The following is a 23,921-nucleotide window of genomic DNA, read 5'->3' on the forward strand; positions in this document are numbered from 1 at the left end:
ATCTGGCTAGCAATCCTTTAGACTTTGGAAATGGTTTATTTTTATTTACGTGATCTAAACCCTTCATGAATTTAAACACATCTACCAAATCTTCTCTTGCATTCTTTGTTCAAAGGGGAATAATCCGAGCTTCTCTTGTTCCTGTTTAATTGTTTTGATCGTTGCCCTGTCATTCATTGTACAAAGCACTCCAAATGTTTCCCAAGTGTTTGTGAAAAAGATAATGTGGCATTGAATTGGAAGAAAATTGAAAACTAGGTCCCATTCTCCAACCCCTGAAAGTTCTCCAAAGTTAATCTCCATGGCACACCTCTTCCCTGGTTCCACTTTCTACGTATAAATTGCGTCATCCCAAATAATTTCTCTTCCTGTGCTTACTGTAACCTCGTTTGTACCCCCAAAATCTATTCTTTGCCCTCCCTTCTTGGTTGATATGTTGCTTTTGAGGAATGTTACTAGAAACATGGGGTCAATTTTACCTATATGTTGATGCCATCTCGCTCTGTTACATTCTACTCCAGTGACCATGTTGCCATTGTCTTCATATGCCTATCTACATTAAGTTCTGGACGAGCTGGAGCTTTCCCTAGCTTCAGGGACCTGGAACTCACTGATAGAGGCAGAAACTCTCATCACATTTAAATGTACTTGGATGTCCACTTAAAGAGTTGTAACCTGCAGGGCTACGGACCTAGTGCAGGAAGGTGGGATTCTGCTGGGTAACTACTTGTTGACCGGCATGGACACGATGGGCCAAATAACCTCCTTCTGTCTTGTAAATTTTCTATGATTCATGTCAGCCAACTCTAGCTAAATGTCAGCCACTTTCTTCAGCATTCACAAATACTTACAGACTCAGTTTCAGAACAGATCTAGTGACTCAAAATTGGGCATCCATGAGACGCAGCAGCAGCAGAATTGTATTCAACCACAATCTGTAACTTCATGACCCGGCATTTCCCTCACTCTACCATTACCATCAAGCCAGGGAACCAACCATGGTTTAATGAGGATTGTAGGAGAGCATGCCACGAAAACTAATGGGATGAAAGGCTGACAATCCCCTGGACCTGAAGGCCTGCATCCTAGGGTCTTAAAAGAAGTGGCTGCAGAGATTGTGCATGCATTGTTTATAATCTTCCAAAATTTCCTAGATTCTGGAAAGGTTCCAGCGGATTGGAAACCACAAATGTAATTCCCCTATTCAAGAAAGTGGGGAGGGGTGGAGGCGATGGCGACAGAAAGTAGGAAAGTATAGGCCAGTTAGCCTAATATCTGTCATTGGGAAAATTCCAAGGAGTAGTAGCAAGACATTTAGAAAATCATAATGCAATCAGGCAGAGTCAACATGGTTTTATGAAGGGGGAATAGTGTTTGACAAATTTAACTTCTTTGAGAATAGAACAAACAGAGTGGATAAAGGGGAACCAGTAGATGTAGTGTATTTGGATTTCCAAAAGGCATTCGATGAGATGCCACATAAAAGGTTACAACACATGGTGTTGGAGGTAATATATTAGCATGGATAGAGGATTAGCTAACTAACAGGAAACAGATTTGAGATAAACGGGGCATTTTAAGGTTGGCAAACAGTAACTAGTGGAATTCCAGAGGGATCAGTGCTAGGGCCTCAACAATTTATGATCTATATTAATGAGTTGGGCAAAGAGACCAAGTGTATAGTAGCTAAATTTACTGATGTTACAAAGATAGGTAGGAAAGCACGTAGGAGGACAGAAAAAATCTGCAAAGTGATCTAGATAGATAAAATGAGGTGGGCAAAAAATTGGCAGATGGAGTATAATGTGGGAAAATGAGGTTGCCCACTTTGGTAGGAAGAATAGAAAAGCAGAATATTATTTAAATGGAGAGAAACTGCAGTACAGAGGGATTTGGGTGTCCTTGTACATGAATCACAAAAAGTTAGCATGCAGTTGCAGCAAGTAATTAAGAAGGCAAATGGAATGTTGGCATTTATTGCAGGGGGGTGGAGTTTAAAATTGGGAAGTCTTGCTACAACTGTACAGGGCATTGGTGAGACTGCACCTAGAGTACTATGTACAGCTTTGGTCTCCTTACTTAAGGAAGAATATACTTCCATTGGAAGCAGTTCAGAGATGGTTCACTAGGCTGATTATGGGGATGAAGGTTGTCTTATGAGGAAAGGTTGAGCAAGTTAGGCCTTTACTCATTGGAGATTAGAAGAATGAGAGATGATCTTATTGAAACATATAAGATTCTGAGGGGGCTTGACAGGGTAGATGTTGAGAGGATGTTTCTCCTTATGGGGAAATCTAGAACTAGGGGGCACAGTTTCAAAATAGGGGTCTCCCTTTTTTGATGGAGATGTAGAATTTCTTCTCTCGGGGTCATTAATGTTTGGTATTCTTTTCCCCAGGGGACAATGAAGGCTGGTTCATTGAATATATTCAAGGCTGAGTTGGACAGATTTTGATCTACGAGGGAGTCGCGGGTTAGGGAGGGCAGGCAGGCAAGTGGAGTTAAGGCCACAATCAGATCAGCCATGATCTTATTGAATGGTGGAGCAGGCTCAAGGGGCTGAATGGCCTACTCCTATTAATATCTTAGCAGCACCAGGCATACCTAAAAATGAGGTGCCAACCTGGTGAAGCTACACAGGACTAAGTGCATGCTCAAGAGCAGAAGCAGGGTGCTATAGACAGAACTAAGTGATCCCACAACCAGCTGATCAGTTCTGCCGCATCCAGTCATGAATGGTGATGGACAATTAAACAACTAAGTGGAGAAGGACGCTCCCCAAACATTCCCAACTTCAATGATGGGGTACCTCAGCAAGTCAGTGCAAAAGACAAGGCTGAAGCATTTACAACCATCTTAAACCAGCAGTGCTGAGTGGATGATTCATCTTTGCCTCCTTTTGAGGACCCCCAGCATCATAGATGCCAGTCTTCAGCCAATTCAATTCATGCCACGTGATATCAAGAAACAGCTGAAGGCATTGGATACAGCAAAGGATATGGACCCTGACAACAATCATGACTGTAGTACTGAAGACCTATGTGTCAGAACTAGCCAGGCCTCGAGCCAGGCTGTTCGAGTACAGCTATAACATTGGTATCTACCTGACAATGTGGGAAAATTGCCCAGATATGACCTGTCCACAAAAAACTCAAAACAAATCCAATCTGGCCCATTTTCACCCCATCAGTCTACTCTCCATCAGCAAAGATGGAGGTGTTGTCGACAGTGTTATCAAGCGGTACTCACTCAGCAATAACCTGTTCACCAATGCTCAGTTTGGGTTCCACCAGGGCCACTCGGCTCCAGACCTCATTATAGCCTTTGTCCAAAAGTGGACAAATAACTGAATTCTAGAGGTGAAGTGAGAGTGACTACCCTTGACATCAAGGCAGCATTTGACTAAGTGTGGCATCGAAGAGCCCCAGCAAAATTGAAGCCAATGGGAATCGGTCGTGGGGGATGGTGGGCGGGTGGGTGGGGGGGGGTGGGGGGTGGGGTCGGGGTGGAATTCCCCACTGGTTGGAGTACTACCTAGCACAAAGCAAGATAGTAGTGGTTGTTGGGGGCTAATCATCTCAACCCCAGGGCATCACTGCAGGAGCTCCTCAGGGTAGTGTCCTAGGCTCAATCATCACCAGCTTTTTCATCAGTGACCTTCCTTCCGTCATAAGGTCAGAAGTAGGCATGTTGCTGATGATTGCACAGCTTTTAGTACCATTTGTGACTCCTCAGATACTGAAGCAGTCCATACCCGCATGCAGCAAAACCATGACAACATTCAGGCTAGGGCTGACAAGTGGCAAGTAACATTCGCACCATACACGTGCCAGACAATGACCATCACCAACAAGAGAGAATCTTAACCATCTCCATGACGTTCAATAGCATTACCAATGCCGAATTTCCCCACTATCAACATCCTGAGGTTACCATTGACCAGAAATGTAACTGAACCAGCCATTTAAATACTGTGGCCACAAGAGCAGGTCACAGGCTGGGAATTTTCCAATGGGTAACTCACCTCCTGCCTCCCCAAAGCCTGTCCAGCATCTACAAGGCATAAGTCAGAAGTGTGATGGAATACTCTCCCCTTGCCTGGACGAGTGCAGCTCCAACAACATTCAAGCATCCAGGACAAAGCAGCTGCTTGATTTGCACTCCACCCCCACCTTAAACATTCAGTTCTTCCACTAGTGGCGCACATTGGCAGCAGTGTGCACCATCTACAAGATGCACTGCAACATCTCTCCAAGGCTCCTTCGACAGTATCTTCCAAATCTGCGAACTCTTATCAATTAGAAGGACAAGGGCAACAGAAATGTGGGAGCACCACTACCTGTGAGTTCCCCTCCAAGTCACACACCATCCTGACTTGGAGGAATATTGCCGCTGGGTCAAAATCCTGGAACATATTTCCTAACAGTAGATGTACCTGTAGCACATGGACTGCAGCAGTTCAAGAATGTGGCTCACTGCCACCTTCTCAAGGGCATTTAAGGATGGGCAATGAATGCTGGCCTTGCCAGTGATGCCCACATCTCATGAATGAATTAAAAAAAAAACTTCCTAGCCTTAGTTCCGTTTCCTTCTCAAACTGCCATCGAGGCTAAGCCTAACGATGCAGGAACTTGGCGTGCCGCAACTCCTCAATGTTACTTCTTCCCTTGCATCAATTCCATTTCCAAAATCACTTTCTTTCACCCTGAAAGATCACTTCCCTCTGACTCTGCCTTCTCCACTAAGACATTATGCCAATATGACAAAATATTTGATGCATCACGTTTTTCTTTATCACAGTATATGTGGGGTTAAAAAACAGGGAGTAGAATTTTCTCTTTAGCAGAATTGGGGAGGTGTTTTAGTGTGGTAGATGCCTGGCCCCATAAACGCATTTCTAGCTGACTTTATGCCTTCAGGGTTATTGTATAATTTTAAAAGGCTCCCGAACCTCTGTTGAAGAGTGTGTCTGAAACAGGGCTGGAGAATTCCTGCAGCAAACCTCAAACCTACAACATGTTGCCAACATCTACTGTGTGGCCAGTATAAATTTGAAAACAATTGATTTTATCGTCCTATGCACATTATCAAATCCTATACTACTTTCGTCACCTTATCTCTGTCCAGTTGAGCTTCCTTCTACATTTAGAAATCTGCTCAAACTTTATTTGTTCGTGCTTTTGGCCTCTCCTTATCTTCCAATTTTCCCTTTCCCCTCAATTTGTTCATACTGTTCAGTACCCTATAAAGATGTCTTTGTCTGTAATGAGCACTACAGAAATATAAATTGCTGTAAACGGACATTAATGTGGGGAAGTTTGCTCTAAGTAATTGTGACAGTGCTCAGGCTGGACAGGCTCTCTGTGACCATCTGAAGGCTCATATTAGTCATTTCCAGGCTCTGACAAATTGTAAAATGTAGTGAGTCCTCTGCCCAAGGGAAGGCTCCATTTCTTCATGATGAGGGGTATAAACAACTGCAAAAGAAACTCCAATAAGATTCTAATGTGTATAGCTTCTTACTAGGCATGTTGAGTGAAATATATGCACAAGAAGTCTACCTACCATTCAAATCTTGTCATCCCAAACTTGGCTGAGAGTTTAAGGTTTGTCATCTGACTTCCAAAAGAAGCTGATGGAGTTGACATTTTTGCGAAACAGTCGAGAAAACTTTTGAAGCAGTGATCAGCTTTCAAAGGTACATACTGTGGACTAGCTATGGATGTTTTTACATTGACAGATCAGGTTTTCCCTGTCAAAAAGCTACCTCCTTTCCCAAAATAGGGATGAATTCACCCTGGACACATTACACCCTGGTAAGATGATCAGCAAGAACCAGAAAAGAAGAAATCTGTTGCCCAGCATGGCTCCTAGCTCAACGTCTCTAACTACAGCAGAGACCTTCAGAGAAAAGGGGAGGCATATCTAACTATTTCACATCTTGTGACTGAAGTTTTTAGTAGATGAATGCGTGGTAGAAATCCTGGAGGAATATGCCATCCATATAATGGACAACCCTCTGATCTTCCCGGGACAGTTTCAGGATATATAAGGTAGATGTGACACTTTTGAGTGACAAAAGTGCTCACCAACAATTAACAAAATTGTACCAACCCAAGGAACATTCAGAGGAGGGCGTCTTCCCTGGTTCCAGGAGTAGTGTGTGATTTCAACTGACTCTGTACCTCAAGGTTCTGTGTGTATTTATCTTGAAGGAATAGTTCAAAATGATAGACTGTAGATCATAAAAGTAATATAACCAGCCGATTAGGTTTATCTTTATGAAAGATCTGCTATGCATGCTGGATGAGAAACTCACAATACTTGGGGTAAGCTACCTGAGCCTCAGACTTAATGTTTTATGCACTGTTGCTTTTCAGCTTGACCTTGGCTGCCAAACTTTATAGGAATATAGAAACAGGAGTGAGCTATTTAGCCCCTCGAGCCTGTCTGCCATTCAGTGAGATCATGGCTGATCTATGACCCAATTGCATAAACCCACCTTTGCCTCATATCCCTTAATACCATTGGGTAACAAAAACCTATCAACCTCAGATTTAAAGTTAACAATTGACCTAGCATCAATTGTCATTTGGGGAAGAGAGATCCAAACTTATATCCCCCTTTGTGTGTAGAACTGTTTCCTAACTTCACTTCTATAACATCTAGGTCTAATTTTTAGGTTATGTCTCCCGGACTCCCAACCAGCCAGACTAGAGTAGCTAGAAACTATCAGTTTCTATGATATTTTGAAAACTTTGATCGTCAAGTGATCTTCCTGGAGGCAGTGATGGTTTTCCTGTCCAGAGGCCAATTGAGACCCTTGAGTGACCTATTAATGGCCTCTGCTGTTGGGATCTTAGCGGCGGTGGGGCCTCTGCTACGCAGGAGGTCACCTTGTCGAGCGAGGTGCCCTTCCTGCGGGGTTGGGGGAGTCCCTCCTTTGTGGGTAATTTGTGGCCCGCGGAGGACCCCACCAGGATCCACTTTGCTCCCTGGGAATCCCCTGCCCCTGGACTGCACAACCACCCCCTTGCTGGGGCCTTCCAGACTGGCACCGCAATTCCGTGTCACATACCTGAGGTCCGAGGTTCCAGCGCTGGGCCTGGGTTCAAGGCCTCTGCAGTACCGGCAATGGCCACCTCTCCCAGTGGCTTTGCCGAGACTGCTAAGCTGTTGCCCCTCTGATTGGTCAGCAGCTCTCGGAGGTGGGATCCCCCCTCATTAAAGGGATAGGGATCCTGGCTCATGAAACTCAGAAGTTAACAGTCCAGAGGATCGCTCTGGTAGGGCGCGAAAAGGCCAAGGTAGGGTTCCTCCCACCTTTTTGGCCCGGCGCTGGGAGCCCTGGCTCCAGCACAAAATCCAGCCCAATGTTGAACTCAGCATATTATGATCACTATTAGCTAAATGCTCACACAACATTAGGCTGTTAACTAAATCTGGCTCATTACTCATTATTAAATCTAATGTGGGTCGTCTCTTGTTGGTTCTAGGATATATTGCTACAGAAAATTATCTTGAAAACACTGAAAAATTTCACTACCTTTCTGACTTGAGCTAATCTGCTTATCTCCGTCTACATGAAAGTTAAAATACCCCAATAAAACCACTCTGCGTTTTCTACATGTATGTCTGATCTCTCCACTTATAGATTTTGCCGCTTCACTGCTCCTACCACGGAGCCTTTATGCAACTCCACCTTTCTGTTTCTTAGCTCTACCCGTAAAGTCGCCACTGCCTGCTTACCTCTGATTATCATTGAAGTAAGGCTACCCCACCCCCTCTGCCAGTTTCCGTATCGTTTCTACAAACCTGTAACCTGGCATATTCAGTTCCCAGTCCTGACTGTCTTGCAGCGTGTCTCAATAATGGCTACCATGTTGTACCCGCTAAGTTGAATTTGTGCTTGCAATTCAATTTGTTCCTTGTGCTCTGAGTTTGTATAAAGAATGCTTATTTGTGCCACACACCCTAACCTGTCCTGTTCTAATGTTTTTTTTCTCATTTCTTATTTCTCTCTCCTGATTTTAGTTTTGCCTTTTACTTGTAGTGCTTAAAGCTTAATTTCTGACTATTACTCTACTCCCTTCTCTTTCTTTTGTTTCTGAACTATTATTTCTACTACCTTTTGCACCTGAGCCCTCCCTGGCATTTGCTAGTTTAAAGTCCTTGTGACCAACAGTGCAATCACTTCCTGTTCCGGTACTGGTGCCTGTGTCCCCTAAAATGGAACTTTATTATGGTGTGATGAGAAGTCCTGTGTTATTACAATAACAAGACCAAATGTGCATTTATATAGAGTCTTTAATGCAGAACCATCCATAGTGCTTTACACAATAAAGTAGATAAAAGATATTATCGAGTACCTTATAAAGCTGCAAGAGCTATACATTCAGGCTTAAGTAGCTGACTAGTAAAGACATCCTCTTCGGAAGAGACAGTGGAAAGGGAATGGAGAAGCTAGGATGGGGTAACAAAACATGGCAAAAGAGGTGAGGTGACTGGGTAGAGAATTTCAGATGCCAGAAATATAGTGGCTGAATAATTATTAGAGCAGAGGGAGTCAGACATGTTGAAAACTCCTGTGTTACTACTACAAGAACAAATATGCATTTTTATAGCGTCTTTAATGCAAAATGTTCATCGAGGTAGGAAGTGAGTGGTTATAATGGGCAACTGAAAACTGGCTGATAGATTTTAAGGAGATTTTTAAAGATAAGAGTTCAGGAAGCAGAGAGGTTTAGGCAAGGAGTAATGTGGGAAAATGTGAGGTGGTCCACTTTAGTGGGAAGAATAGAAAGGCAGAATATTTAAATGGAGAGAGACTGCAGAATGCTGTGATATAGAGAGATCTGGGGGTTCTCATACATGAATCTCAAAAGGTTAACGGGCAGGTACAGCAAGTAATTAGGAAGACAAATTGAATGTTGGCATTTATTGCAAGGGAGTAGAGTATAGAAATAGGGAAGTCTTACTACAACTGTACAAGGCATTTGTGAGACTACACCGAGAGTACTATGTACAATTTTACTTAAGGGGGGGCTGTTCCCCTGGCTTGGAGAGTCTAGAAGAGGGGGCATAGTTTCAGGATAAGGTGTTGGTCATTTAGGACTGAGGTGAGAAATTTCTTCACTCCAGAGGGTCTTGAATCTTTAGCATTCTCTAATCCACAGGTCTAATAATGCTCAGTCCAGTTTATTCAAGGCTGAGATCTATAGATCTTTGGATTGTTAAGGGGATCAATTATGGGTGTATCCTGGCAGGACAAAATCCCAAATGCGGCAGTCCTCTCAAAGGCAGAGCTCCCAAGTGTGTGGGCACTAATCAAACAGAGTCGGCTTTGGTGCATTGGACACGTCCACAGGATGGAAGACGTTTGCATGCCCAAGGACCTTCTGTATGGGGAGGTAGCCAGGGCTGGAGAACCAGTGGGGTGCCCAAAGCCCTGCTGCAAGAATGCTTGTAAGTGTGACATGAAGACCCTATCACACCTGCGAGTCACTAGCTGACAAAAGAGGGAAATGGCGACACATCCTGTGGATTGGTGTGCACTACCATGTTGACAGTTGCTACAGCAGCTTGGCAACGGGCGCCAACATCAAAAACAACAACTCACAGCATCACTTGGCAGCTTCACATGTGGCACTTGTAACAGAACCTGTCTCCCAAGGATTAGCCTTCACTGCAATGGCAAAGGTGCACCAAGAGAAGACACTCCACCTAAATGGATTGTTTGCTGTGTGTCCATCATCTTTCGTAGATGGAAGGATGCCAACCCAACCCAAGGGAATCAAGGTATCTAGAGATCGGAGTTGAGGTAGAAGATCGGTCATGATATTGAATGGTGGAGCAGGTATGTGGACATATGCCCGACTGCTGCTCCTATTTCTTAGGTTCTTATAAGGCAGGAGGAGAGCCCTCTGGTGGGATCGGGCAAGGTCACGGACAAAATGATAAAAATCTTAAAAGTGACACGCTGGGAGCCTGGATTGGAGAGAATAAAGGTCATAAGAACGTGGATTAAGTTTAGGATTGCATATATTCTCTGAAACCTCTTTGCAATTGTTTATACACAGATATGGAAGGGACATGATATACATATGGTACCACAAAGATGGCTGATACCATCAAGAGTAGGAAAAGCATAGCATATAAAGAACAGGTCTGCAAGCAGCCTCCTTAAAAACTTCTCCTGGCCTGGCTTTACCTGAGAGGGAATCTCTAGACTATTTCTAGGCACAAATAAGGTTTTTCTCATTTGATATACTTCAGGCATTCTGTGCATATCCTATGCTTGCTGGCATCAGCCCTTTTCACATTTGTTAATATGCTGCTACCCTCTCCCAAAATAAAGAACCTCATTGCAGGTTGGTCCATATGACTCTTATCCTAAATTGTTGTCAGATTGCAACCAATACTCTTCAGTTGTTGAGTTAGAAAATAACATTTTATCTGAGTTGCAGCTGCAGTCACTAGCTTTTTCATGGAATAGGAAGCTTGGATGTTGGCATGTAAACTGTGTGTCCCGAATCCATAATGTAATTTAAAATGGAGGACAAGCAAAATCGTTGGGGATCCAAATAGCTCCTGGTTACCTCTGGACTAAAGTATCTATTCCTCGACAATTTTTAGGCATAGTTTCCAGACTGGCCTTAGTAGCCTTGGTAAACTTATGTTTTCTCATTGCATTCTTTCAAAAGACTGTATTGATGCTTGCTGAACACAAGATGGCTTGTAAGTGTGTATTTTTATGGCAAGGCCATACTGACAGTTGGCCTTCCAATTGTGATGTTTGCTCTTCGGGCTGTATTTTAAGGAGCCCTTGATGTTGGGATCCCGGTGGGGAGTAGGGGGGTGGGGGGCGGTACCTGAAGATAGCCTCAGATGAGGTCCAACTTCAAAAAGGAGGGAGAGAAAAAACAGGGAATTACAGACCAGTTAGCCTCACATCAGTGGTGAGAAAATGCTAGAGTCTACTATAAAGGATGTGATAGCAGAACACCTGGAAAGCATAAACGGGATTGGACAAAGTCAGCATGGGTTTACGAAAGGGATATCATGCTCAACAAATCTACTGGAGGTTTTTGAGAATGTAACTAGTAGAATAGATAAGGGAGAACCAGTGGATGTGGTGTATTTGGATTTTCAGAAGGCTTTTGATAAGGTCCCATATAAGAGATTAGTGTGCAAAATTAAATCACATGGGATTGGGGATAATATACCGGCAGGGATTGAGAATTGGTTGACAGACAGGAAACAGAGTAGGAATAAACGGGTCTTTTTCCGGGTGGTAGGCAGTGACTAGTGGGGTACCGCAGGGATCAGTGCTTGGGCACCAGCTATTCACAATATATATTAATGACTTGGGTGAGGGAACTAAATGTAACATTTCCATGTTTGCAGACGACACAAAGCTGGGGGGGGAATGTGAACTGTGAGGAGGGTGCAAAGAGGCTCCAATGTGATTTGGACAAGTTGGGTGAGTGGGCAAATGCATGGCAGATGCAGTACAATGTGGATAAATGTGAGGTTATCTACTTCGGTTGTAAAAACAGAAAGGCAGATTATTATCTGAATGGTGATAGATTGGGAAAGGGAGGTACAATGAGACCTGGGTGTCCTTGTACACCAGTCGCTGAAAGCAAGCATTCAGGTGCAGCAAGCAGTTAGGAAGGCGAATGGTATATTAGCCTTCATTGCAAGAGGATTTGAGTACAGGAGCAAGGATGTCTTACTGCAGTTATACAGGGCCTTGGTGAGACCATATCTGGAGTATTGTGTGTAGTTTTGGTCTCCTTATCTGAGGAAGGATGTTCTTGCCATGGAGGAAGTGCAAAGAAGATGTACTAGGCTGATTCCTGGGATGGCAGGATTGATGTATGAGGAGAGATTGGGTCGACTAGGCCTATATTCACTAGAGTTTAGAAGAATGAGAGGGGATCTCATTGAAACCTATAAAATTCTAACAGGACTAAACAGGCTAGATGCAGGGAGGATGTTTCCGATGGCTGGGGAGTCCAGAATCAGCGGTTACAGTCTCAGGATATGGGGTATGCCATTTAGAACCGAGATAAGGAGAAATTTCTTTACTCAAAGGGTGGTGAATCTGTGGAATTCTCTACCACAGAAGGCAGTGGAGGCCACGTCATCAACTATATTCAAAACAGAGATGTATTTCTTAATGCCAAAGGGGTCATAGAAACATAACAGAAAATAGAAGCAGGAGTAGGCCATTCGGCCCTTCGAGCCTGCTCTGCCATTCATTATGATCATGGCTGATCATCCAACTCAGTAACCTGTTCCCGCTTTCGCCCCATACCCTTTGATCCCTTTAGACCCAAGAGCTATACCTAACTCCTTGAAAACATACAATGTTTTGGCCTCAACTGCTTTCTGTGGTAGCGAATTCCACAGGCTTACCACTCTGGGTGAAGAAATTTCTCCTCATCTCAGTCCTGAAAGGTTTACCCCGTATCCTGAGACTATGACCCCTGGTTCTGGACTCCCCCACTATCGGGAACATCCTTTCTGCATCTACCCTGTCAAGTCCTGTTAGAATTTTATAGGTTCCTATGAGATCCCCCCTCACTCTTCTGAACTCCAGCGAATATAATCCTAACCAACTCAATCACTCCTCGTATGTCAGTCCCGCCATCCCAGAAATCAGTATGGTAAACATTCGCTGCACTCCCTCAATAGCAAGAGCATCCTTCCTCAGATAAGGAGACCAAAACTGCACACAATATTCCAGGGGTGGCCTCACCAAGGCCCTGTATAATTGCAACAAGACATCCCTGCTCCTGTACTTGAATCCTGTTGCTATGAAGGCCAACATACCATTTGTCTTTTTTACCACCTGTTGGACCTGCATGCGACTGGTGTACAAGAACACCCAGGTCTCGCTGCATATTCCCCTCTCAGTTTATAGCCATTCAGATAATCTGCCTTCCTGTTTTTGCTACCAAAGTGGATAACCTCACATTTATCCACATTATATTGCATCTGCCATGCATTTACCCACTCACTCAACTTGTCCAAATCACCCTGAAGCCTCTCTGCATCCTCCTCACAACTCACCCTCCCAGCCAGTTTTGTGTCATCAGCAAATTTGGAGATATTATGTTTAGTTTAGTTTAGTTTAGAGATACAGCACTGAAACAGGCCCTTCGGCCCACCGAGTCTGTGCCGATCATCAACCACCCATTTATACTAATCCTACACTAATCCCATATTCCTACCACATCCCCACCTGTCCCTATATATTTCCCTACCACCTACCTATACTAGGGGCAATTTATAATGGCCAATTAACCTATCAACCTGCAAGTCTTTGGCATGTGGGAGGAAACCGGAGCACCCGGAGGAAACCCACACAGACACAGGGAGAACTTGCAAACTCCGCACAGGCAGTACCCAGAATCGAACCCGGGTCCCTGGAGCTGTGAGGCTGCGGTGCTAACCACTGCGCCACTGTGCCGCTAATTATATTTAGTTCCCTCATCTAAATCATTAATATATATTGTGAATAGCTGGGGTCCTAGCACCAATCCCTGCAGCACCCCATTAGTCACTGCCTGCCAATCGGAAAAAGACCCATTTATCCCTACTCTTTGTTTACTGTGTGCCAACCAATTTTCTATCCATCGCAATACACTACGCCCCAATCCCATGCGCTTTAATTGTGCACGCTAATCTCTTATGTGGGACTTTGTTGAAAGCCTTCTGAAAGTCCAAATAAACCACATCCACTGGCTCCCCCTCATCAACTCTACTAGTTACATCCTCGAAAAATTCTAGTAGATTTGTCAAGCATGATTTCCCTTTCATAAATCCATGCTGACTCTGCCTGATTCTACCATTGTTCTTTAAGTGCTCTGCTATAAAATCTTTGATAATGGACTCTAGAATTTTCCCCACTACCGACGTCAGGCTGACTGGTCTATAATTCCCTGCTTTCTCTCTACCTCCCTTTTTAAATAGTGGGGTTACATTAGCTACCCTCCAATCTGTAGGAACTGTTCCAGAGTCTATAGAATCTTGGAAGGTGACCACCAATGCATCCACTATTTCTAGGGCCACTTCCTTAAGTACTCTGGGATGCAGACCATCAGGCCCTGGGGATTTATCGGCGTTCAATCCCATCAATTTCCCCAACACCATTTCTCCACTAATACTGATTTCCTTCAGTTCCTCTCTCTCACTTAACCCTGTGTTCCCCAATATTTCTGGTATGATATTTGTGTCCTCCTTTGTGAAGATCGAACCAAAGTTGGTCAGCCATTTCTTTTTTCCCCATAATAAATTCCCCTGTTTCTGACTGTAAGGGACCTACATTTGTTTTCACCAATCTTTTTCTCTTCACATACCTACAGAAACTTTTACAGTCAGTTTTTATGTTCCCCGCAAGCTTGCTCTCGTACTCTGTTTTCCCCTTAATCAATCCCTTGGTCCTCCTTTGCTGAATTCTAAACTGCTCCCCATCGTCAGGCATGTTATTTTTTCTGGTGAATTTGTACGCCTCTTCCTTGGATCTAATGCTATCTCTAATTTCCCTTGTAAGCCATGGTTTGTCTACCTTTCCCGTTTTACTTTTGCGCCAGACAGGGATAAACAATTGTTGCAGTTCATCCATGCGCTCTTTGAATGTTTGCCATTGCCTATCCACCGTCATCCCTTTAAGTAACCTTTCCCAATCCGTCATAGCCAGCTCATGCCTCATACCTTCGTAGTTTCCTTTACTAAGATTCAGCACCTTAGTCTCAGAATCAACTATGTCACTCTCCATCTTGATGAAGAATTCTATCATATTATGGTTGCTCATCCCCAAGGGGTCTCACACCACTAGGTTGTCAATTATTCCTCTCTCATCACACAATGCCCTGTCTAGGATGGCCTGTTCTCTAGTTGGTTCCTCAACGTATTGGTCCAGAAAACCATACACTCCAAGAATTCCTCCTCTACGGTATTGTGACTAATTTGATTTCCCCAATCTATATGCAGATTAAATTCACCCATAATTACAGATGTTCCTTTATTGCATGCGTCTCTAATTTCCTGTTTAATGCCATTCCCAACATCACCACTACAGGTTGGGGATCTATATGCAACCCCCACTACTGTTTTTTGCCCCTTCGTGTTTCTTATCTCTACCCATACAAATTCCACATCGTCAGAGCTAATGTCATTCCTCTCTATTGCATTAATTTCCTCTTTAACCAACAATGCAACTCCACTGCCTTTTGTTTTTTGTCTGTCCTTCCCAAATACTGAATACCCCTGGATGTTCATTTCCCATCCCTGGTCACCTTGCAGCCATGTCTCCGTAATCCCAACTATATCATACCCATTTACATCTATTTGCGCAATTAATTCATCCACTTTATTGCAAATGCTCCGCGTGTTAAGGCGCATAGCCTTAAGGCTTGTCTTTTTAACATTACTTGTCCCCTTCCCACTATTTTTCACTGTGGCCTTGTTTGATTCTGGCCCTTGATTTCTCTTCCTATCACTTTTCTTATTTCCCATACTGTCTTTTGTTCTTGTCTTTGATCCCCACCTCATCTGACTCCTTGCAAAGGTTCTCATCCCCCTACCATTTTAGTTTAAACCCTTCCCAATCACTCTAGCAAATACTCCCCCCTAGGACATCAGTCCCGGTCCATCAAAGGATATGGGGAGAAAGCGGGAACTGGATACTGAATTAGACGATCAGCCATGATCTTTTTGAATGGCGTAGCAGGCCCAATGGGCCGAATGGCCTATTTTCCCCCCCATTTTCCATGTTTCTCTGACCTCGATACCAGCAGGCCCGATATTACTGGCGGTGGCAAGGCTTCTTGACGGACGCCTGCCACTCGACAACGGGACCGCAATTTGAATATTTAAGTAAATGATGGAAGGTGTTGTCCACTGTGCTATGAAGCGGCACTTGCTTAGTAATAACCTGCTCAGTGATGCTCAGTTTGGGCTCTGCCAGGGCCACTCCGCTCCAGACCTCATTACAGTCTTGGTTCAAACATGGACATTGAGGTGAGGTGAGAGTGACTGCCCTTGACCTCAAGGCAGCATTTGACCGAGTATGGCATCAAGGAGCCCTAGCAAAACTGGAGTCAATGGGATTCGGGGAAAACTGTCTGGTTGGAGTTGTACCTAGCACAAAGGAAGATGGTTGTGGTTGTTGGAGATCAATCATCTCAGCTCCAGGACACCACTGCAGGAGTTCCTCAGGGTAGTATCCTGGGCCCAATCATCTTTAGCTGCTTCATCAATGACCATCATTTAATCATAAGGTCAGAAGTGGGGATGTTCGCTGATGATTGCATAGTGTTCAGCACCATTCACGACTCCTTAGATACTGAAGCAGTCTGTGTAGATATGCAGCAATATCCAGGCTTGGGCTGATAAATGGCAAGTAACATTCGTGCCACACAAGTGCCAGATAATGTTCATCTCGAACAAGAGAGAATCTAACCATCTCCCCTTGACATTCAATGGCATTACGATCACTGACTCCCCCACTATCAACATCCTGGGGTTGCCATTGACCACAAACTGAACTGGAGTCACCATACAAATGCTGTGGCTACAAGAGCAGGTCAGAGGCTTGGGTTCCTGCGGTGGGTAACTCACCTCTTGACTCCCCAATGCCTGTCCACCATCTCCTAGGCACAAGTCAGGAGTGTGATGGAGTGCTGTTCACTTGCCTGGATGGGTGCAGCTCCAACAATACTCAAGAAGCTGACACCAACCAGGACAAAGTAGCCTCCTTGTTGGCACCATATCCACAAACATTCACTTCCTTCACCACTGATGCACAGTGGCAGCCGTGTGTACTATCTACAAGATGCACTGCAGCAACGCACCAAGGCTCCTTTGACAGCACCTTCCAGACCTGCAACCTCTACCATCTAGAAGGACAAGGGCAGTAGATGCATTGGAACACCAACCTCTGCACGATTCCCCTAAGCCACACAACATTCTGACTTGGAACTATATCGCCGTTCCTTCACTGTCGCTAGGTCAAAATCCTGGAACTCAATTCCTAACAGCACTTTTGGTATATCTACCCCACATGGACTACAGTGGTTCAAAAAGGCAACTCCACCACCTTCTCGAGGGTAATTAGGGATGGACAATAAATGCTAGCCGAACCAGTGATGCTCACATCCCATGAACAAATTAATAAAAAATTAATTAAAATACCTGAATCAATTAATTTCACGTCGTCTTCTGATGTCCTGCCACGATATTCACCCTGGCAGCGTGCCTTTGGATCCCCGTCTAGGGAAATGAAGTGGAACACTTGTGGGGAGGGAGGGGAGGTAAGTTTCAGTGAGGTGGCGGGGGGCAACTGAGTCAAATTAACGTCATGGGTGCAGGAGGTGGTGGGAGGGTTGTAGGTGAAAGTTTGTGCAGTTGGGGGCGGGGAGGGTGGAGAAGGTCTCCTGTTCAGTGTTGGAGGGAGGGGCAAATAATTAATATTGGGGGATGGGAGAGGGGCAAAAGAGATGTTTTTTTAAAAAATTACATTTAACTTTACATTGTTAAATTTCACAGTAAGGCTGACAACCCTTTAAAAACGGTGTCAGCCCCTGCACACAGGCAGTTGATGCCATTGTCAGGGACGGACAGCCTGCCCCCTCCACATGATTGAGGTGGCCTGCCCCGGCTATTTAAATGAGCTGCCGTGCTTGGAATCAGGGCGGCTCTTTGGTGTGGCTACCATATTTTTCGCCTGCCGCCTATTTCGGAGGCAGGCTTATAAAATTCAGCCCTTGTTAATTGCCGGAGTCTGGGATTTTTTCCAAGAGGATATAGAGCCGGTCAGTCTTGTGATCTTTTCCGAGCTCCAGTAGTTCTCCTTTCTCCTCTGCTTTTTGTTGACAAATATACACAGAAATCTAAACTATTAATGTTATGTATTTTAATTTACTCCTATTAGGCCCATCTTTTAAAATGTGTTGAGCATTTACCTGATGAAATATAACATTTGAAAAACTTGAAAAAAAATAAAACTAGGACAAATTCAGTTTTATTTACTTTGTGTTGGTGTCTGAGAAGTGCAATGCAAGATCACTTTTTATTTTCTCCTTTTGAATTATTTTCAGGAATGCCCTTTCTCAGCATGCAGAAATATGTGAACTCACAGTAGGTGATGAGAGTTGTTCTACAAGGAAGATGGATAAAAATACCTTTGAAGAAAGTAGTGGTATGCCAGGAAGTGAAAATAAGAATGCACTTCTCTTTGAGGAAGGCTTTGGCCTGATTTCAGCTGAAGGGGAATCTGGAGTACTGCATTGTCCTGTGTGTCTCTACTACACCAAAAACAAAAGCAGACTGGTCAATCATATTCTGGAGCACAAAAGTAAGGTTCCAGCTTAAGTATTTCATATTTTAACCACATATGACTAAGCTCTGCAAAGTACTGTGCTGTGTTGGGAATTTAAACTTCATGGACAACAGATGTGTTCAGCCAGATAATTTATTTGAATTTTATTCATCTTTACAAATGCAAGAGTTACTATATTTAAAATCAGTTTTGTGCATGATTGTTGCTGATGGGCATATAATTTAAGAGTGTCTTCCTCATTACTCGGTATAAGGTAATAAATGTAACATCAAAAACCTACCATTAAGAATTTTATATTGATTATTGCATCTGTAATGATCTTAAAATACAGGGTGCTGAGTTGTGGTCTGAAAATGAAGAGCACATTCCAATCTGCACAATTTCCTGACCAAACTACAATCACACACTGATTAGGAGTTTTAGTCTTCAATGAACATAGTTATACCTCAGCAGAACAATGCTGTGCATTACATGGGATAGCACTCTGTCCTCAAAACAGCGCATCATCTGACTTTTCATAAAGACTGTGGGATATCTGCTAGTGTTAATAAATTTCTTGAATCTGCTTATGTTAATAAATGTATTGAATCTAATAAGTATATTTTTACTCAGCACCTAGATCACATGGATATGTACAAATACAACCTTATTTTATTACTATGAAGACTCAAGTTCCCAATAGAACCACCCAATATCATTTGGGTGGTTCCATTCCTATGGCTGTGATGCACTTTGGCAGCCTTGTCAGATTCACCAGAATGAGGCTGATGCTAGAGTTTTAAAGGATTCCCTTTGAAGTTAGTGGTTCGGTCACATTGCTAAATGTTAAAATATCCGCCTTGCATCTTAGTGCCTATTAGGTGCAAGCAAAAACAAAACTTCTTTACTCGTGCGCTGATCATAAATTACATCTAAAATCAAAAGCATAAACATTTTGAAGCAGAAGTGCAAAAAGGATTATTTGTTCATCGGTAACCCTCCTCTTCCACACCCATTTTTAAAGCAATTTATTTGAATCGTACTATTATGGGAGGTATTTACATATAATTTTATGTCTCTAGTTAAACTGCAAGTCAAAGGCAGCTTGACAGTAGACCTTTGTGGAGAATTTCCTGTACTATGGTGGTGAATAAATGCACAAGGTAGATTGGAAACATTTCCAATAATGTCACTGGGCCTCATCATAGCAGGAACTCTACATGAAAAGACTTTTTCTTGTGTTGCAGTAACTGGGGGAGAGGGAAGAATGCAGTTACATGTATGCATCTTTTGATTTTGTTCTCTTTCACTTTTTTTATGCTTTTAAAACTGCTTATTAGAGGTTAAGTAGGATTGAGCATTTTCTGTAGAATTGCTTTGGCCATGATAGTCCCATGACTTATTGAACAGGATGTGCCAACAAAAAAAACAAGAAACAGAAGGAACAAGAGACCTCGACAAATATATGGGTATTTCTGTTTTTGGAGCAAGTCAGGTAACTGACTTTATAGTATTAGAAATGTCATCCCTGACATTTGCCTATGCTTTGGTCTTCAGATGGACAGATGGCTTATGTGAAAAAGTGCCAACTTGAACTGATGCATTTCTTTCCTGGGAAGGTATTCTGTTGTGACTGGTGTACATTTGTTACACTTAGTCAGGACAGCCTAATACATCACATGGATACCCATAGCCCAGTGAAACCGTACAAGTGTCGCCTCTGTTTCTTTGAAGCTAGACTACAGACAGAGCTGGAGACCCATCTGCAGGAGCAGCACAAGGTAATTTCCAATGTATATAGAGGGGTTGGAAAAGGACATAAAGGGTTATAGTTGCCTGTCTTACATATGCAAGAAGAAGACCTGATAATTTACAAGTGACTTATGCCTGTGTTAAGAGTTTGCTCATGCATGCATTTACTTAACATCCATTGGTAATTCTATTTGTGTGAGAATTACATTTTTAAATGATGTCCAGGAAGAATGCACTTTAATATTCTCCACTGTGTGACTGCCATCATTCCTCAAGAAGTGCCTAGGTGTCAACTTGAAAATGCTCTTGTAAGGAGTAAATGTTGAATTCTATTATAATAATTTCTTTGTTTAAAAACCTGCAGTAACTATCCAATTCACTGGAACTGAGATGTAATGCTGGTACAAAGCTGTTGTATACACTGGGGAAAGCACCATGACCAATTAAGTGCCATGGTCTAAAGGAATATTATCCTCCCTGGAAATCCCCTCTATTTGAAGCATTCTACTCATTTGTATCTGGAAGCTGAGCTACAATCAAAATGAAATTGCAGGGAAAAAACAGTTTCATTTTTATTTTTAACCATGAGCCAACCAGCATAAATAGTTTCTCTCTATCTAACCTATCTCTTGGCCCCTTAATATCTTTAAAACTTCGATCATATCACCCCTTAATTATCTAAATTCCAGGGAATGCAACCCTAGTTTGTTTAATCTCTCGTAATTTAACCCTTGGAGTGCCGGTGTCATTCTAGTAAATCTATGCTGAACTTCCTCCAAGAGAAATATATTCTTCCTAAGATGTGGTGCCCACAGCTACTCCATAGCACTCCAGGTGTGGTCTAACCAGGGCTTTGTATAGCTGAAGCATGACTTCTATCCCCTTGTATTCTAATCTTCGAGATATAAAGGCCAGAATGGCATTAGCCTTTTTGATTTATATTCTGTACCTGTTCAGGACATTTTAGTAATCGATGTACCTGGACCGCCACTGTTTCTAGCTTTTCACCATTTAGAAAGTACCCCATTTTATCCTTTTTAGGTCCAAAGTGGATAACCTCACAATTGTCTACATTGAAATCTATTTGCTGTAGTTTTGCCTATTCACTTAAACTATTAATATCTTTGTAATTTTACACTTCCAACTGCACTTCTTACAATGCTGCCTATCTTTGTGTCATCAATTTGAATATGTGGCTTTCTATCCCTCAATATGTTTTGAACTTGTTATATTTTTCATCAGTTTCTTCTTCAAGATCAACTTTGTGATGATGAAATACAATGCCATGAGTTCCAGTCTCATTATTGTCTTAATGTTCCATTAGAAAGCCCTAATCAAACATTAGCACTTGGGTGATGTCTGATGAAATAACTTGTTTTCGTGTGTTTAGTCTCTGGGTTGCTAGATTTTCATGGGTACTTGGAGCTATGGCTTGGAACAAAAGTGCCAAATGTGTTGTGGCCACTTTAGTGACTCAATGAAGTCGAGCTCTATTTCTCTGTTGAGTTGAAAATTAGTGTTTTGGGAATGATTGTTAGCCAGTTGGAGCCATCATTTTATTAAATAGTTCTTCACTTCAGAGTGGATGGTGGGACATGATGACACAGAATAAAATGTAAATTTTTCATATTTAAAAAATAAACTAATAGAAAATATGAAAGAAAATCAGTAGGTCAGAAATCAAGTTTGTAGAACATTGACATTATTAGTGTACTAGGTGTCTTTTTTAGCCTTGGCGTGCATGAGCTGAATTATAAAAGGTTGGCCCAAGAACTGTTGGTGAGTTTAAGAGCTAATAAACATGATCTAATGAACAAGAAATGTGTATAATTAGTATTTTACCGTATTAGTATTTGTGTTTATTTTAACATTTAGCTTCTTCATTTTGCATCAAAAGTATCACTGTTATTGTTAAAACCTGATTTTATCAAAGCTGTTTCATTCATTTGTTCCCAAAATCAAGGCTAAATTTCATTATTGGTGTAGTTTCAAGTGTTATGGCCAGGTGAGGAGAGTGTCTCGAGTTCCCCTTTCGCCCCTTTTCTCGTTTGACCACAACAGGGTTTATCCATTTTTTAAAAACACAGTGGTTGAACTTACCACCTCAGTGAGCACCTGTTCCTGTTCCTCTAATGTGATTGCAAAAGAACCAATCAGACAGGTTTTCTTGAGTTTAACCAAGGAAGATGTAAGTTTATTACTCTTAACACTCTAACCCAGTTAAAAATACACTACACATTCATGCACACATTCACACGGAAGTCACACACACACAAATAGATTACAGAGGGAAAACAGATGTGATGGTTGGATTAAAGTGTGAATAAATGGAATTTAAATACAATTTGTGAGTTCAATAATCCTCAGCTGAAATTGTATTCCTGAAGTCCTCGCTGGGCCACTTGCACGATAGTGGGCTTGCTTTGCTCAGGGCTCCTGAAAGCAAAAGAGGGAGTTGATTATCCTCCCCTGGTTGCTGGCTGCGGCGGTCTGTAGGCTTGAAGGGTTCCCAGTCACAGCCGGATCTTCTGTTGATGCTTGTTGGGGAGAGAGAGAGAGACCTGCTTTGTTGATGGCTTTTCAGTTACTCTTCTCTGTGGTCTTTGTGACAAAGCTTACAGTTTCTCCAGAGCGATGCAGGCAGTCACATAACACTATCAAGTCCCCTTTTTTTTTTTGTGAGGTTTCTTTTCTAGAATCTTCTCAGTCAAGGTGCTATATGCTTTGAGATGTGCAGTCACGCTTTGTTGGGGGGTGCGGTACGGTGGGGTGGTGGCTCTTTCAAAGTCACTGGGTGTAGGTGGCCCTCATGACCATATTGATGCTGCCATTCTAGGCAGTTCAATTACTGAGCCAACCATTGTTCTGGCTAGGATGGGTGAGACTTTTTGTCTTGTGTTTCAAATGTAAATTGCAGTGGCCATCTTGGCTGCTGGTTTTTTAAAAAGTTACTTGTCAGGCTTTTCCATTAAAAGTCTAATGTAAGGTTCCAACCAATGAAATTAATATTTCCCCCTTTGGCATATAGGGTTTTCATGACACAAGCCTTTCCACATAAAATGTTTTATTTTCAAAGCCAACTGAACTATGTCAATTGTTTCTTTTTCATTGAAAATAGATAGAATACTTGTACTTGAAAATAAATAAAAGTATTATTTTAATCTATTTTAAATGAATCATTGACTTACAAATCTACTGATTAACTTTAACTTTATTTTAATAACTCAAGATCCCTGGGGAGTACGTTTGCTGTTTATGATGCCGTTCAGAGTGATGATGAACAAGTTAAATATGATGGATACTTATTCTAATATTTGCTTGAATTTTTACAGAACTTTTTTTACAGTGTGCATGCACTGGTCATATGATTAATCTGTGAACCATCAGTTCTTTTGCAATAAACATTGTTAACGTGTGTGTGTGTGTGTGTGTATGTTTTGATTAAATAGGTAAAATGCAACTTTGATCTGGTTGGTGAGGTTAACCTAAATGAAGCAGACCTAGTTATTGAAATTGAAGAGTTCCAAAGGAAGAGACTCAAGAAAAGCCACGATGAAAAGAAAAGTGAGCAGTATTTGTACTTTACTGAAAAATTATTGGGAAGTTTGAATCTTTTGTTTGTTGTAGTAGAATTGACATTTTAGTTGGTGTATTAGAGTAAGCAGCTTGATCCAGTTCCAAAGAACTTATGGCATATAGTGGGTTGTATCTTATGCTCCCATCTAAGGTGGGATCGGTGGTGTTGTGGGGGGGTGACGGAGAATTGACGCATAGTCGTCCGTCGCAAAACCTGGCGCCGCAGGGTCCGATTATATCAGAGAGGCAGGCAAGTACCATG

General features: G+C 42.5%; 1 protein-coding gene across 5 annotated transcripts in view; it reads left to right on the top strand.

The window, feature by feature from the left end:
• The window catches only part of LOC137351802 (zinc finger protein 462-like), a 149,701-nt gene that overhangs the window by 82,548 nt on the left and 43,232 nt on the right, over positions 1 to 23,921 (top strand). For 4 of the 5 annotated variants that reach the window (XM_068016651.1, XM_068016653.1, XM_068016650.1 and 1 more), the window contains exons 8-10: positions 18,111 to 18,367; positions 19,889 to 20,112; positions 23,533 to 23,647. In XM_068016651.1, the coding sequence (XP_067872752.1) occupies positions 18,111 to 18,367; positions 19,889 to 20,112; positions 23,533 to 23,647 (596 nt within the window). The remainder of the gene's footprint in view (positions 1 to 18,110; positions 18,368 to 19,888; positions 20,113 to 23,532; positions 23,648 to 23,921) is intronic. The other variant, XM_068016654.1, reaches the window with a different exon arrangement.

The sequence above is a fragment of the Heterodontus francisci genome, chromosome 36, assembly GCF_036365525.1.
Source record: "Heterodontus francisci isolate sHetFra1 chromosome 36, sHetFra1.hap1, whole genome shotgun sequence".
In the NCBI taxonomy this organism is placed as follows: domain Eukaryota; kingdom Metazoa; phylum Chordata; class Chondrichthyes; order Heterodontiformes; family Heterodontidae; genus Heterodontus; species Heterodontus francisci.